The 15,756-nt window shown below is 42.7% G+C and overlaps 1 protein-coding gene across 1 annotated transcript in view; it reads right to left on the bottom strand.

Annotated features, from left to right (window-relative positions):
• Positions 1-395: 395 nt before the first annotated feature.
• The window catches only part of FSHR (follicle stimulating hormone receptor), a 188,118-nt gene continuing 172,757 nt past the window's right edge, over positions 396-15,756 (bottom strand). The window contains exon 10 of the mRNA XM_019549338.1: positions 396-5,767. Coding sequence (XP_019404883.1) covers positions 4,534-5,767 — 1,234 coding nt within the window. The 3' untranslated portion in view covers positions 396-4,533. The remainder of the gene's footprint in view (positions 5,768-15,756) is intronic.

The raw sequence follows: 15,756 nt of genomic DNA, 5'->3' as shown, positions 1-15,756 counted from the left end.
AGGTCTCCCAACATATAAGGCTCCATTTCTGCTCTTACTGATCTTTTACACTTTTAAGTAGGGAGGCAGGTGCACAATGGAGTTGAGAGTAATACTGTTCAACATGGAAGATGATATAAATAATAGTCAGGGTTTTCACTCATGAGTCATGGGAGCCAAAAACATGTTTAAGGGCCTGATTTTTTCAGAGCATGGGTATCCAGTATATTTTAAAAATCAGGCTCTTTGAAGGCATCCCAAATTGGGCACGAAAAAGTATTAAGGCATATAAAACCACAAAATGCTTGTGCCCTTATCTTCTTCTTTCACTTATGCTGGAATGCAGCAGTCTCATACACCCTGTTGGGCATTGTTTTATGTACCATAGGTAACAACAGAAGAGGACTCAATGTTTTTAAACTTAAATGGACTCTTTATTAAGAACAGTATGTACAGAGATGCTGCAACTGCAGCTAGCTAGCATTCCAGCTCTGTACATAGAGGCTGGCCTCCTGTTGCCTCCTCTAGACTATCGCTTCTTTGAAATCTGTGTTCCCTCTTTCAAGTACTATGCAGGTAATTACATCTTTCCCTTTAAGAATAATTGTCACTGTTGTTGCTTATTGTGTTGTTTGTGATAGTGTGCACTGACATAGTAGGGCTGGAAATTACCAGTATGTAGGTTCCCCACGTGAGGTCCTTGTGGTGGCCTGTTCAAGTGTGCTGGTTTTCAAAGCAGTCTTTCATTTCTTGTTTGTATTATCCTGGTTGGGGGACTTTTGGCTACCACATTATTGACTTTATTTTGTTGGGTGTATCTGTTTGGTCCTCTGATATGTTTACACACTTTGTTTCTCCTGACCAGACCAGCTAGCAGCTGATACTCTTTCTAAGTCCTTTGGATCTTGGTATTGGTCCTTTTTGGACATTTTCCAGAGCAGCTTTTCTGGGCTTATACCCCCTGCACTCACTCAGAAATGTCCACAAGAGTGAACTTCTGGGTTTGCAGCTTGTTGGAGGGCATGGGAGGACCATGCTCAGGCCTGTCCTTGCTGGGAGCTGCTGCTCTGGAGGAGGAATGTGAAGGGTATCTTGCAATGATGCAGCATTGCTGGGTAATAATTGTTTACATTTTTCATTTCATGTAATTTCCTACAAGTCTTTGACATCAGCCTCTTCCTGTCTACCTATGCCATTGCTCTGAGTATCCAGAGGAAGGCCTGTGATCAAATTTCCATTTGGTATTAAACCATTTGAATTCCACTGCACTGAAATGTTTCCTATTGTCTGTATATTGTATACTATGGTATTCATGTATGACCAGCAGCAACACATTTTTCATTTAATCTTGGGTGCCTTGGGTGTGAAACGTATCTGTTTTATGATGCTATCTCTTAAAGAGTGCTGAGATTACCTCTTGGTCCATTTTAAAGAAAATTCTGTCTTGGGAACATAGGTTACCATCTCTTGATCTTTATGATCTAGCTGAATCTTGTTTTCAAAGGTAATATGATGGAATTATCCTTTTCCTGAGAACAAAGTAGATAGGTCCATTTTTACCCAAGCATATCTGTGTCTGCCAAGGCTCTATGAGAAAATGCCTTGCGGTTTCTCACTTTTGCCTCCGTGCTGCTCTTAAGTCTCCTCCAAGGCATCATGCTGGAGCTCTAGCTGTTCTATCTGGATGTTACATTTTAGGCCTTTTGTCTCATTTTATGACTGACTTTATTCTTTCAACTGCCTATCATTTAGTCTCTGAGCATCCCCATTTGGCATTGTTATGTGATAAGTGTCCTAAGGGGACATGGGCTTCTGCTTGGTGTGTGCAGGATTTTGAAAGATAATTATCCATCCCTATAAACCGCTGGGCTTCCTTCACCTTTTTTTCGGGTCTGGAGATGTTCTTAATGGTGCTCATTTTCTCAGTGTTTGTCTGGGTCCCACTGAAGTCAACAGATATTCGTTGCAGGGACCTCAGTGCTCCTCAGCCTCAGGTTGTCTACGTTGCATATTCTGCTTCTGACTTGGGATTTGCAGGTTCTGGGATAAGCATGTCAATAGCACAGTCTTGATGTCTGGGGAGTGCTTGGTTTAGTTGGGTCAAATACATTTGTATGCAATGGTACCAAGCAAAAGATGTGGCAAAGGTTGTGAGGTGGCTCAATGGCTCAACCAGCTCAGTATGTCAGAACTTATTCTTTACATCACAGTGAACAGCTTTGCTCAGGACAGTATAGCCTCAATAATGAGTGATGAGTAGTGTCTCCTTGTAGTGTTCTGGCAAGTAGTTTTTGGTTTATGAGGATTTACATGAAATGCTGTTACCGCTACTGATATTGTGATAATTTGTCTGATATTACTCTTTGTATATAATGTAGCCTCTTCTTTGTAGGCTTGCAGTTCTTTTTTTCACTGTCAAAACTAGAAATAATGGATCTCTGCATTTGTGGGCTCCTGATGAAGTCTGCATGTGTCTACTGGCCTCAGAATGATTTAATTGTCTATCAAGAGCATTCAGTAACATTTCTCCGGTCCCTTACTGCTACTTGCTCATGTTGCTAGTGTTCCATTGCAGATGACTCCTTGAGCCACATGAAGTTGAACTGGTCACTGTTCCAATAGTTGCAAATATGGCAGCTGAATTCACAGCACCCTTCTTCTGCTACTTAGGGTCACTGAGAGTCTTTGGATATGCAAGTCTCATTGTAGTTACTGTTCTCTCCTTTCTACATCCTCAACTACTTAATGCAATAGCCATTCTTTCTTTTTGGGATAGCTGCAACCTTGAAACCTAAAACAATTATGTTTCCACAGCTGTGTCCCATTGTCCATAGGCGGGTCTTTTTGTTTTTTGTGTGGTTTTCCATAGTACATATGTATCATGACTGAATTCTTGGTTGGTCTGCATATGTCACACTTCCTAGGCTGTTTTAGCTTGAGTTTATGTATTGTTTTGTACTGCTAGCTGTTACTGTTTTCATCATTTCCTGGGGCAGTTCTTGCTAGGTTTAAGTCTGTTCCTCTCAACAGTCCCTCATGCAAGTTGTGTCTCACAAATGTTCCTGCCTCTAATTAGGGAATCTTTAATGCCTCCACAGTTATATAGTGAAACCGGAGTTTTCAGCAGTGCAACATAACTAGTTATTCCCTTTTCTCCTGCTTTTAGTTTTAAAAAATTCTCTCTCCCTACAGTCCAGTTTTCCCTGGGATCATGGTACTTGTCAAACAACTTTATTAACTACCCCAGTGTTCTGGGCATTATTCATGGCAACAGTGTTGCATTTACTTTTTGTTCTTTTATTCCCAAAGAAATAATAAAAGAGTTTACTTTCAGTTTTTATTTTTATTGTCCCTGGTCAGTTCTATATACAGACTGAATTCTTGCTTGTGCAAGTTTTTTGTCTGGAAATTCAGCATTTCCTGAGTCCCTCTATGAAGTCTGTTTGCTCTGCCTCTAGATGCTTCTTTCTTTGCTTGTTATTCACTCTCTCCCTCATTAGACTGCTCAGTGCCACTGACCACATTACATATACTGTGAGTGGGGCATAAGCACAGAAAGCCTTTGAGCTTATAAAACTAACTTGACTCTTTATTAAGAGAACTATTTTTCAAAAATGCTAGAGCTGCAGCAAGCATTCAGACCACAAGGTGTGCAGCCTAGCTTGCTGGTGCTCCTCCAATATCTTCCCTCCAGTAACCTTTATTGCTCCTTCCACGTTCCACTGAGGTTGCTAAAGTTACCACACTGGGACTTGTAAAGTTAAGGGTAAGATTAAAGAATCCTGTCACTTGTCAAAATTTTCTGGCTCAGAATAACAAGATCACAAGCTTAAGCCAATGTTATGACACAAGAACAATTGTTGTAACTACATACAGATCACTGAGTCAAAACACTTCGTTAATAGGCACTTCTCTTCAAGCTAATTCCTGCCTTAGCCTTAGCCTAAGCTATGTCCTTAGCCTTCCGCTATGGTGAGCAGAAGTGGAAACATTCTGGGCTTTGGAAATATTTTCCAAAGGGCAGTGCTGGTATCAGAGTTGTATTTTGGCCTTCTAAATTGTCAGCTTAAAGATGTAGTTAGCTCTAATGAAAGAAAGCTAATGACTCATTCTTCAAATTTATTGTGACCTTAAATTCTTCACTGTTTTACAATAAAACATTTTTTCTTTTGTTTGCTTTTTTCCCCCTCCCAACCATTTAGAGCTAACACTTATTGTTCAACCACAATACAGTAAGTGGCCTAGCACAGCTTCAGGAAACAAAGTAAGTATCTTCGTCTGTGGGGACAGGGGAAGTTACTATTGCATATGGAATTCTTCAGATAATTCTGCAAGGACACAGTGTGATATGAAGTTTCATTCTTCATCCTTCAAGGACTGATGCTGCTGTCCCATCTATGATGGCAGTTCATGAAAATAAAATATACAGCAGACAATAAAAAGACTTCATTGGCTCATACAAGCATAAGTTTGCGTGTTATGTTAAAGCCATTGCACAAATTCACAGTTGAAATGATTACCGTGCTGCCGCAAAACCAGATCCATTCAATTATTTCAGCTCAACTGGCTCAGAGGAACCAGTGAATAGATGGTTCCATCACTAGTTTTAGAAGCTGGGGTATAATGGCCATTTCTCATGTGGGAGTTATGGATGGATGAGGAAGTCTCTGTTCTGTAAATCTGGGCTTGCATTTCACAGCAGCCAAACTTGCTCAGTAAAATGAAGAAATCTCTGCGGAAAGTTTTTGTGAAAATTGCATACAGGAAAGGGTTGGCACATGAATTTATAGGATAGAACAAAACCAGAAGGATCTTGGATTTTGACACTGTGATGAGAGGAACCTTGAGGGAAGCCGAAATGGCAAAAAAAGATATTGGTGCCATACACAAAAAATCAGTGAAGATCAGGATGGCCATACGCTTGGCAATTTTTGTGTCACTGTTTGAAGAGATGACATTGCGGTTTCTCACTGTGAAGTATATGCGAATATAGCAGGCACAAATGATCACAAATGCAAGGACATTCAGCACTAGAAGGAATATGACATATGCCTGAGAAAAGGGCATGTTTATATCCATTGGCAGGCAGATGCTGACTTTCATATAACTGCTGACTCCAAATATGGGAAGAAGGGCTACAGTGAAGGCAAACAACCATCCAAAAATCATAATCACCGCAGCGTGTCGAAAGCGAACCTTACGATCCAGTTGCATGGCATAGGTAATTGTGTGCCATCTTTCCAGGGTAATCACAGTTAGCGTGTAGACAGAAAGTTCACTTGCAAATACCGTGAAAAATCCTGCAGCATTGCATCCTGCACCAGTCTGCCAATCTATGGCATAATTGTAATACTGGCTTTTGGTCTTTATGTCCACAGATGCAATCAGCAGCAGATAGATGCCTATACATAGGTCTGCAAATGCAAGATTGCACATTAGAAATCGAGGGACAGTAAGTTTATATTGACTGCTTATTAAAATAACCAGTACAACAACATTCCCAGTGATAGCTAGAATGTTGATAAACCATATCAGGACTCTGAGAATATTGTATCCCATAATATCTTCACATGGATTGAAGGCATCCGGCTTAGGAGAGCAAGCAACATGAACTACTTCATTACATAAACCATAGTCAAAGTCAAACTCATTTTCTGGCAGGTCAAAACCTATGGCATAGTTGTAAATGTAATCTTCTGCTGCAGATCTTCTATGTATCCTGTCCACAGGCTGCTCATCATGGTCTTGCTTGGCACCAGATGTATTACATATTGGATGCAATTCAAAACTGGAATGGAAAAAATAATATAGTTAATAAGAAAGACACACAGCAGGAGTAATGCAAAAAATAAGAGTAATCATTCGGTTTCTTTTAACAGCTCTGACTCTATTGTTAACTGATTATTTACCCCAACTCAGGACTTGGAATTAATATGAAGGCTAATGAACATTTACAAAAATTTAAAAATACTGAAAACACAATACATTACAAAGAATAAATGAGCCTGAGGCTTGACTTGCAAATGTCATGAAGCTCATTCCTAGTTAGAAGGATTTTATTTTGCAAGAAGTCCCACTTATTTGAATCAGACATGCATTTGCGGGGGGGGGGGAGGGGATAATTTGGAGTGCTGCCCATGTAACATAAACAAATAATATAAATCATTGTATCTTCTGTCAGAACTGCATTTAGAAATTACAGGAAGTCAGATATAATAAGCAGGGATTTGGGTTTTCCGTTCGCTATGGAAAAACATGGTAAAAACCTGGATTATCTCATTTTAAGGAGAAAAACTAGGGTTGTCAAATAATAATAAAAAATCATGATTAGTTGTACAATTAAAAAATAGATGCATTTAATTGCAATTTTAATTGCATAGCTAAAAGCTCAAAATTATGTACAGAAAAACTCAAATTATACAAAATTATGTAAGTACGTTGTATGGCTGGGGGGTGGGAATTTGTGAAGGTGTTGGAGGCTGTGGGTATGTGTGGGGTTTGGAGCCTGGGGAGGGAGGTTCCTGCATGCCCTGGCAGGATGTGGGGTACTGTGGGTCAGGCGTGAGGGGCACCAGCAAGGCTGTGGGGGCTGTGGCTTGAGAGTGAGGGGCAGACACACATACAGACACTGCACAGCAGGTAAGACTGTGGAGAGGAAGGGGTATGGACAGAGGGAAGGGCCAGGGTGGGTAGATTGAGGACCCTACAGTGAGGGAGTGGGGCAGGGGCTGGGGTGAATGGGACTCCATGGCTGGGGCAGTTAATGGGACAGAGCCGTGGGCAGCTTATTCAGGTGTGGTAGGGAGCACAGTGCCCAGCAGTACGTGCAACCCCAGGGGAGGCATAGGGGACATGTGCCCCCTGGATTTGTGCATGGGGCAGGGGTGGGCTGTAGGCTTCGGGCTCTGTGACCTGCTGCCATTTCCCCAGGAGCCATTCAATGCCATGCTGGGCCTTCTGCCACCAGGCAGGCAAGGAATGCATGGCATGGCCAGTGAACAGCTCCTGGGGCAAAGGCAGCAGAGTAGAGAGAGCCCCAGCCTGCAGCTCACCTCTACCTCACTTAAAAATCCAGGGGGAATGTGCCTGCATGCTTCCCCCAGGGGTGCATGCAATGGCAAGAACTGCCCCTTCCTGTGCCCCTGGATGAGCCACTCGAAACTTCATCCCGTGGTCCACCCCAGCCCCAGGGCCCCATTCACCTCAGCTTCTGTCCCTGCCCCTACCCCACTCCCTCCCTCACTGTGGGGGCCTTGATCTGCTTCCCCCACATTTTGCCTCCTCCATGCCCCTTGTCTCCTACAGACTTACCTGCTGGGTGGTGCTCTACATGCCACTGGGCTACGTTGCTGGCTGCAGGCTGTGGCTGCTCATCTGTGTCTTTGTGCACACCTTCCCACCATTACAGTAGCCTGGAGCCTGTGCCCTGGCTGTTCTGTGGTCCTCTGTGCTAGTACCACTGCCCTACTAGGTGGCCTGGATGTTGGTTGCAGTGACGATGGCAGAGCAGAGCCTGGGCTCAGGCTCCAAAACCACATGCGTGATTAATGCATTAAACAAATTAACTATTTGCTATTTTTCCTATTTTTATCAGAGAATTAGTGATTTTTAAACAGAGAAAACTAGGACTCCTAGAAGTAGATGTTGTAGGAACTCTTCATTTAATAAGTTTTATTGATGAAAATGGCATTTTTTACCAAAGTAGTGGTTTTGAATATTTTTTGAGTTTTATCTAAAAAAGGATGGTTAAAATTTGAATAAAAAATTAAAAAATAGGTTTAGGGCTTTTAAAATTAAAAAAAAAAAAAAGGAAACTCCCAAAAATGTTTCAAGAGATTTTTAAAGGATTAACATGGTTCAGTCTGTCACTTTTTTTACATGAACAAAATACCAGTTCTAACAATACGAATTTGTGTGGGAGAATTAGGGGAGGAGAGATCCAGGGATCACCAACCTCACCAGTACCAAAAGGAACAAGGAAGTGTCAGCAGGAGATACTCGCTCAGACTGTTCAAACTGGAATGGTTTAACCCAAGCCCTCTTTGAACTTTACACTTGTGTAAACTTGCACTCATGAGTTTGCACAGAAGTGGACCCAGATCTAAGTTGCATCCTAATTTGAATTTGGCATAACAGCTAATCAGTTGACAAAGTACTGCAAAACCAAAGCAATCTTCCCAGGTTTGTTTCTCTCCAGTACAGTGTCCAGGTAACTATCTGTCTATCCATTTTCAGGAATCAGCTTCCAGCTGACATATTGGTGAGGCAGATAGTGAACCTATGAGGGTTGCTTTCTGAGATTGGAATGAAGTTGTTAATTAGAAGATACTCAGTTTAAAATGATACTAGGTACAATTAAAGAGTGGAGCAGTACCAGCTGGTACTGAGCAGTTTCCAAAAGGTACTAAAGGTCATCCATTTTCTGTGACTCACAGATTTGGGCCTTAAGTTATTGCATAATATTTTTCTCAGCTTTTCTGTAAGGTCAAAGAAGCAGTAAGCAGGTCATGCATCTGTGATGGCAGTGCCAAACCGACATGGTTTAACAATATTCTTTTGGCACTGACCATGAGGATAAGCGAGGGTCTCAACCTCCTGATTAACAATTTTCATGCTGAAAAGGTGATTCAGAGGAGTCACTATGAAATAAGATGCTTGTCACTTCTAGATTTGAATATGACTCAGGCTGATAATGACAGAAGACTACAATACTATATGGTGGTTCTGGTCTACAGTTCCCAAAGAACAACATGTCTGCCTCCTGTTACAGGCAAAACCAGCCTTTTCCAAGAGATGTGCCTATCCCACACGTAAGAGAAGCAGCTGTTGATTATTACTGTTATTGATTTTATTAATTGTTCTTATCACAGTAATACGGTATTGTGGTAATACCTGTCTGGAAACAAAGTCATATTAAGAAGATATAAATATCTATCTTTCCATCAGAGCAGTTATTTTGTATTGTCTCTGGATGTGGCTAGTTATGCTTTTAGAATAAGGCATTACATTAGAACATATAAAAACTCTAAATTATTTGATTCTGTTCTGAAGGGTGTAAATTAAAGCCCCATTCTTGTGAAGAGTCATGTACATGCTTCAGTTTGCATATTTAAGTAATTCTGTTACTTTTACTGGGTCTCCTCAAGCACGTAAAGTTAAATGAGCATAAGGTTTGCAAGGTCAAGGTAGAGAGATATCAGATTGGCACCATACAACCAATGACAAAATACCATTGCGAAACATACCACTTGGTAGGAAATGGGGTAAGGGAGGAGCAAAGAAAAAGAAAGGTTTCAATATTCATCAAAATTTGTCCATCACTAATTGTTCTGAAGACATCTCATAATGTTTACTTACTCCCTACAATTTGTTATGCATAGTAGGAAATATGTGAAGAAACTGTAGTACAGGTACATGACAACCCAGAAGAGCATGCTAAGAGTAGGTTAACTGGAATGGGTACTCCATTATCTGACCATTTTTCCCTCAATTTGTACAGACTTGCCCCAGACAGTAGAGAACAGGTAAGTTCTTCCGCTTACGGGTAGCAGATTTGTGCTTCTCATGTTTGGTGAATTTATATCCAAATACAAAGCTTCTTCTAGTACCTAATGAGACTACTCATGGGCTTAAATATCTCACTGCATCAATGTCCTAGATACTGCTGTGAACATACAGGTTACAGTTCTACTGATGAATTGGTTGGTCTTGCTTCATTTATACCATCCATCAATCTATCCGTTTTATCTATCTCAAATGCAGTATGAATTCACTCTAGAGATTTAACTTTGCAGGAATGTTTGGCTGCTTATTTAGCTTATAGTAGATTGAATCTAACAGGGAGTATGGAAAATGTTAGCTACTAAGGCTCATTTTCTACTTTTTCTTTGTACAGTTGGGGGTGGGGATCTGTAGGAAGCTGTGCAAAAAAACTTCATATTGTGCAATTTCATGTTGGCCTTTGAGAAGGGTTCTGTTCAATTGAAGATTTGGATTATTCTTTCAAGTTCCTCTCGCTAAAACCCCCTGGTCTTGGATCACAGTATTCAGGGATACTTCAACAGAGAAAATAATTTAGAAGGCTGACAGTCCTTTGAAATTTTCTAGGAGTTTTATGACAGGTAATTAATTTTCTGTTTTTTCAAAATGGTTTTTCATTAAAACTATCCACAGCTACCTCTTCTTGTAAAATGAAGCAGCATGTTTCCTGTATAAGCACCATGATTTCTTAAAGAATTGTGAACAGCAAACATGGAGGCAGGGCAGAGTAGCACCATAGGCCTGTGATAGATGTTAAGGTAAAGGCGTGATGGGATCTGATGCAGGAAGTGTGATTGAGGGATCCTGAATCAGATCCTATTGCACCAAAATACCAGTGCAGGGGGAACTCAATCTTGGGCACCCCTACACCAGCAAATAGCAAGCTTGGCTCTCAGCCGCATGATCGCACTGTGATCCCATAGCTGGGAGCCCGTCAACTGATCAGTGCTTCCGGTTGTGTGTGCCCCAATCAGCTCATGGGACTTCCAGCCACAGAAGCACATACGATTCCCAGCTAGGGACTATGGGTGGTATACTCCCTTAACAGGAAGCCCTAATCAGCTGAAGGGCCTCCTAGCCTCTGGAGCATACGGGAGTCTTGACAGGCTCCCGTGTGCTCCAGAGGCTGGGCACTGGCTGCACGTTCAGGCATGATAAAAAACAGCCTCAATTTTGTGTAATAACTTTGTGGCTTATTTCTTTATCACACCATTAACTGATTCAACACAGGGCCAGGCCACTACTTAGGCTGTGATTAACCAGTTAATTATGTGTTAAGTGTAATTAATGTCTGTCAGGGGCCATAGAGATTAACTGGTTCAACGAGGCATAAGCTTTCATAGGTGACAGTCTACTTCATCCATGCTATGAAGTATGAACTATGAAGTAGACTGGTGCCTACAAAACCAGTCTGAACCAGTTAATTTCCAAGGTGCTGCCCTGCCCTGCCTTCTTGAGGTATACCAGGGGAGTGAGAGGGCACCTGTGACTCAGTAGAATGAATAGGCCAAATCCAGATGCCACATGAGGCACTATCTCTAAGCACTTCTGCTTACTGAAAAGTGACAGTATGGAAGTTAAAAATCTGATATTACAATCTCATGAGGCAGGACTTGAATATGACTACTGATGTTGCAATGCCTTTTACAGAATAGGTTTCAAGTGACAGCTCTTCCAAAGAACAACGATAAGCATAAGAAGAAAGTTATATCAACATAGTTCTTTTAGATACAAGCTGATCTTTATGTCAAAAGAATCCAAAAGCTGGCTGGAGCTCCTAATGGGCTATGTCAACTTCATGGTTTTAACATTCAGCTTCTGCTTCATCTAAATAGACCTGAAACCAGAAGGAACCATTTTATTCATAGGCAGAAGGAGGAATCATGACAAGGACTTGCTGTGTAAACCTTATAATTTTTTTTTTTTAAGTCCAGTTTATCTTTCACTAGACCAGCATCAAAAATAGTGTAGTATGATAATTAAATTGGCCAATACTGACAAGCTTCCAGCAAATGCCATATTAGCTACTATGAATATCATATCTTTGTACACAGGCATCTCATAAGGATGGAGTACAAGCAAAAAAGAACATTTTCGCTGGGTTCATTTACACATGCACTCACTGCAGAGTTGACTAATTAGCTCCCCAGTAAAGCATCACTATCTATAGTCACAGTGCTATTAGGCTGCAGTAATCTAATTAACTCTGATGTAGAATAGTACTGTCCAACTCACGTACTATCCTATGGCAGAATGCAGGGCTGCCTGCCAGCTAGTCCTCCACTGTAGCACCCTCGTGGTGCAGCCAGCCTCTCTGCAGCATGTTGAGCTGGGGCAGATCAGTTCTGGGCTGGCAGGCTGACCCCCTGGGCCCTCTGCCAGCTGGGGCTGTGCTGTCCTGGCTCAATGTGCTGCAGTCCCAGGCACATGCATAAATGCTGCACCCAGGAACAATAAAACTGGAGTGAAGTGTGCTGGAGTTTATTGAGGCACATTAATAGCACACGTAGACATGCCATCTGACAAGAAAACTGCTTCTGTTTCCATTAAGCTCTACTGTGTTGTTTTCATAGATAACAGGTTTGGGGACTCCCTATATCTACAAACAAATGGAACTAGCATGGGCACACATATGGCTCCCCAGTATGCCAACATATTTATGACAGACCTTGAAGTCCATTTCCTTCACAGCTGCCCTCTCACTCGCCTGGTATACCTCAAGTACACTGATGACATCTTCATAATATGGACACGTGTCCATATACAGAAATGTCACCATAACTTTAACAACTTCCACCCCTCCATCAAACTAAGTCCATGCAGCAGATAAATTTTGTAGACACTGGCTGTGTCTATGTGAAATGTCAATTGTGCAGTACTTCATTACTACAGGGTGCATCTACATGTGGCCATATGGTGCCATTGTTATGGTGCCATCACTTCCTTGTAGAAGTACTAAATGATGGTGCAATAACAGCCTGTGCCGTGCCAGCTGTGCATGGTTATTTTTAGCTGCTACTTCACCAGAGCAGGTGAATAGCACGCCATAATGAAGGAGTGTGTTGCTATGGTGACACAGCTACAGCATTGTGGTTTTTGCCCGCCACGCTACGTCACTGTAGCGTGTTGCTATGGCGATGTAGTGTCGTGTAGATGTGCCCACTGTGCAGTAGCATTGCGTGGCAGGAAGTGCGATTCAACTCTACTGCCCAGTAATAACAAGTTACTGCGCAGTTAGCATCACCTAAAAGCCATTTGGTGATGCTACTGTGCAGTAATTCTCATTACTGCGCAGTCATTTAGTACTTACTTGTTTATACAAGTAATAACTGCACAGTCAGCGTCTCATGTAGATATGGCCACTGCAGTGGAGGTTAGTGGCCATGTCACTACTGCATTGTATCGGAAACCTATTGACCTCCACAGCTACCTTCATGCCATCAGCTTTCATCCTAAACACATCACTAGATCCATATACAGCCAAGCTTTCCCTTTCAACTGAATCTGCTCTGACCACACCAACCAGGATGGATGAACACCTTAAGGACCTAGAGCTGGGACTCCTACAGTTATAATACAGTCCCCAAACTGTAGCCACTCAAATCATAGATTTGTAGACATTAGGGCTGGAAGGGACCTCGGAAGATCATTGAAAATCAACAAAGCCAAGCTCAGACCATACTCTGACCTGCCAGTACCAATCCTGGGAAAAAGACACTAGAATCCCTCTGGTTGTCACCTACAATCCTAGCTTGAACACCCAAGGCACATCATTAATGATCTCCAACCTCTCCTGGAAAAGGCTGACCATCACAAGGTAGCCTTTTCAGACAAACCTGTCCTGACTTACAGACAGCCCTCCCTCAACCTCAAGTGGTATCTTTCAAACAACAAACTAATTAACTCCCCTCCTCACCAAGGCACCAGACCTTTTAATTGACTCAAATGCCTGCTGTGTCCTCATATCAATGCAAACCACATCATCAACAGACCTCATAACAAAGAGTACAACATCCAGGTTTCATCCACCTACAACTCTACCAATGTCATAAACACCATCGCCTGCTTACAATGCTCCTCTACTGTCTACATCAAACAGACAAGGTGATCTCGACATGTAAGAATGAGTGAACACCAGTCTCACATCAGCTGTAAAAAGACATAAAAGCCTGTGACAGAACACTCCATCCTATCTGGACACTCCATCGCTGACATCATGATGGCTGTTCTCAGGCAACCAGTTTGAATGGGAAACTGCAGAACAAGAAATCATCCGCAAACTGGACTGTGTTAAATATGGTTTAAACAGGGAATATGGTTCCTTCGCTCATTATATGGATTAGATTTTTGACCCCCTTTGTTCATGTAAGTTTACTACTCATTTGCTTTTCTCTCTTAGAACTGTCCCTATTTCCCCTCTCCCCTCTGTCTCTCTTTCCCCCTCCCTTGTCTTTTGAGGCACTTGTATACACGAAGAAAATTGCCCTTTTTTGCGGTTTAATTCACAATTTACATATACAGTTTTTTTGTGATTTTAATGAGTTTGTGATGCAAAATAAACCACATTCCAATGTATTTTAGTCTGCATCGAGACAAATTGCAATGATACAGTCACTGAGCTGTCACTTGTACATGGTAATTCATTGAATGATGTGTAATGAGCCCCCCTGTCCACCAGATACAGCTACAGTTCTGTGTTGTTAGCCCGTTTGTACACTAGATGTCACTTCAATTTGCAAGTATTTGTGTGTAGTGAGTATTTTTGGACAGCAGATGTAGCAGCATCCTGTCATGAATCAATCTTTTGCTCACCTATGCAGACACCCCTGCCAGGCCAGCATGGCCCTGGCCAGGGTGCCTGCCTGGGCCATGCTGTCCCTGGCTTCCAGGGGTGGGTGGGGGGTCAGGGCTGGTTGCAAGTAGTCCTGTCAGCCCATAATCAACCCCTGATTAATGAAAGGAATAAAAATCTGCTTGGGCACTTTACTTAGGCACCAGGGAGTGGTTTCATTTCCTGCTAAAAAGCAAATTGCTGCTGCCTGCTTCAAGGACTGCAAGCAGCAGGCAACCCCGGGAAGCAGACACTGCCTGCACGGACATATCCCTTCCTGGCCAGCATGGCTCTGCCCAGGGTGCCCACCTGGGGCTGGCAGGCCGCTGGGTGCTAGCCACATGTACCTGCTGTCACTGCTCCAAACCCTTCTGGCCCCTCCCTGCCCCTGCAGGATAACTGCTCTTCCCCACTGTTACACAGCCCTCAGCACCTGCGCTTAGGTATGCAGGGCTGCAGGACAACTGGTGTGAGGATAACTGGTGCAGGACAACTAGGGATGCTAAATAAAGTTGTAAACATTGTCATGTCTGTCTGCGTGCCATGTTGGTGGGAACCAGGAGCCAAGGTGGTGTAGGCAGGCCAGGCAGGGAGCCCAAGAAATATCTTGCCTCATAATGCCATCCTAATCTGATCTTAATTTAGCCCTGACATAGCTGGTAAGGAAATGAATGCTGATAGAACTGACCCACTACTCATAAAGGGGTCACATTTAATGGTCCTGTGTGGTCACAGATCACCACTTGCCAGGTTTCTGTTAAAGCACTGAGGAAATAAATGGTGTTGGGGGTGGGGGTGCAATTCAGCTATGGCTAGTTACAGGCGAAATCTCAGGAGCCACGCTCTTCAAAAAAACTTTCTGCAAGTGTTGCATGTTATGCTGGAGCCAGTGAGCGGCATGTTCTGAATGTCTTAGTGCCACTGGTGGTGGGGTTCTGGGGAGTCTCAGTAAGGAAAAGTACCTTTGCCAAACTCAGTGACCCAGACACTGTGACCCATTGACCCAGACACTGCTCCTGGCAGCCCCTGTCCGACTGACCAACCGTTCTCCCCTGCCTGTCCAGGACACTGCCTGTCCCTTCCCTGGCATTGGGCCAGGCACAAGCCTCCAGTCTGGCTTATACCTGAAGCCTCAGTCACCAGGAAAAACTATGAAAAGTGTCTGCCCTGGTAAAACTAAAGCTCGGGTGGAGTGTGGAGGAGACTTGTATACCAGAAAAAAATGTTATGATGCTTGCATGCTAGAACCTGCAACTCTGGAATCACACAACCCCATACTGCTTTAAATGGCAAATGAAACTGCTCTTAGTAGCCTACTTAAAGCAGTAAAGTGGTTATTAATTCTGTACCAGTGTCAGATTAATGCACAGGACCATGGGCATGAATAAATCTGCCAACCTAATCAA

This window comes from Crocodylus porosus, unplaced genomic scaffold (genome assembly GCF_001723895.1).
Source record: "Crocodylus porosus isolate Cpor-Errol unplaced genomic scaffold, CroPor_comp1, whole genome shotgun sequence".
Classification (NCBI taxonomy): Eukaryota; Metazoa; Chordata; order Crocodylia; family Crocodylidae; genus Crocodylus; species Crocodylus porosus.
Note: the sequence above shows the minus strand (reverse complement) of the source record. Positions and strands in the feature narration are given on the sequence as shown.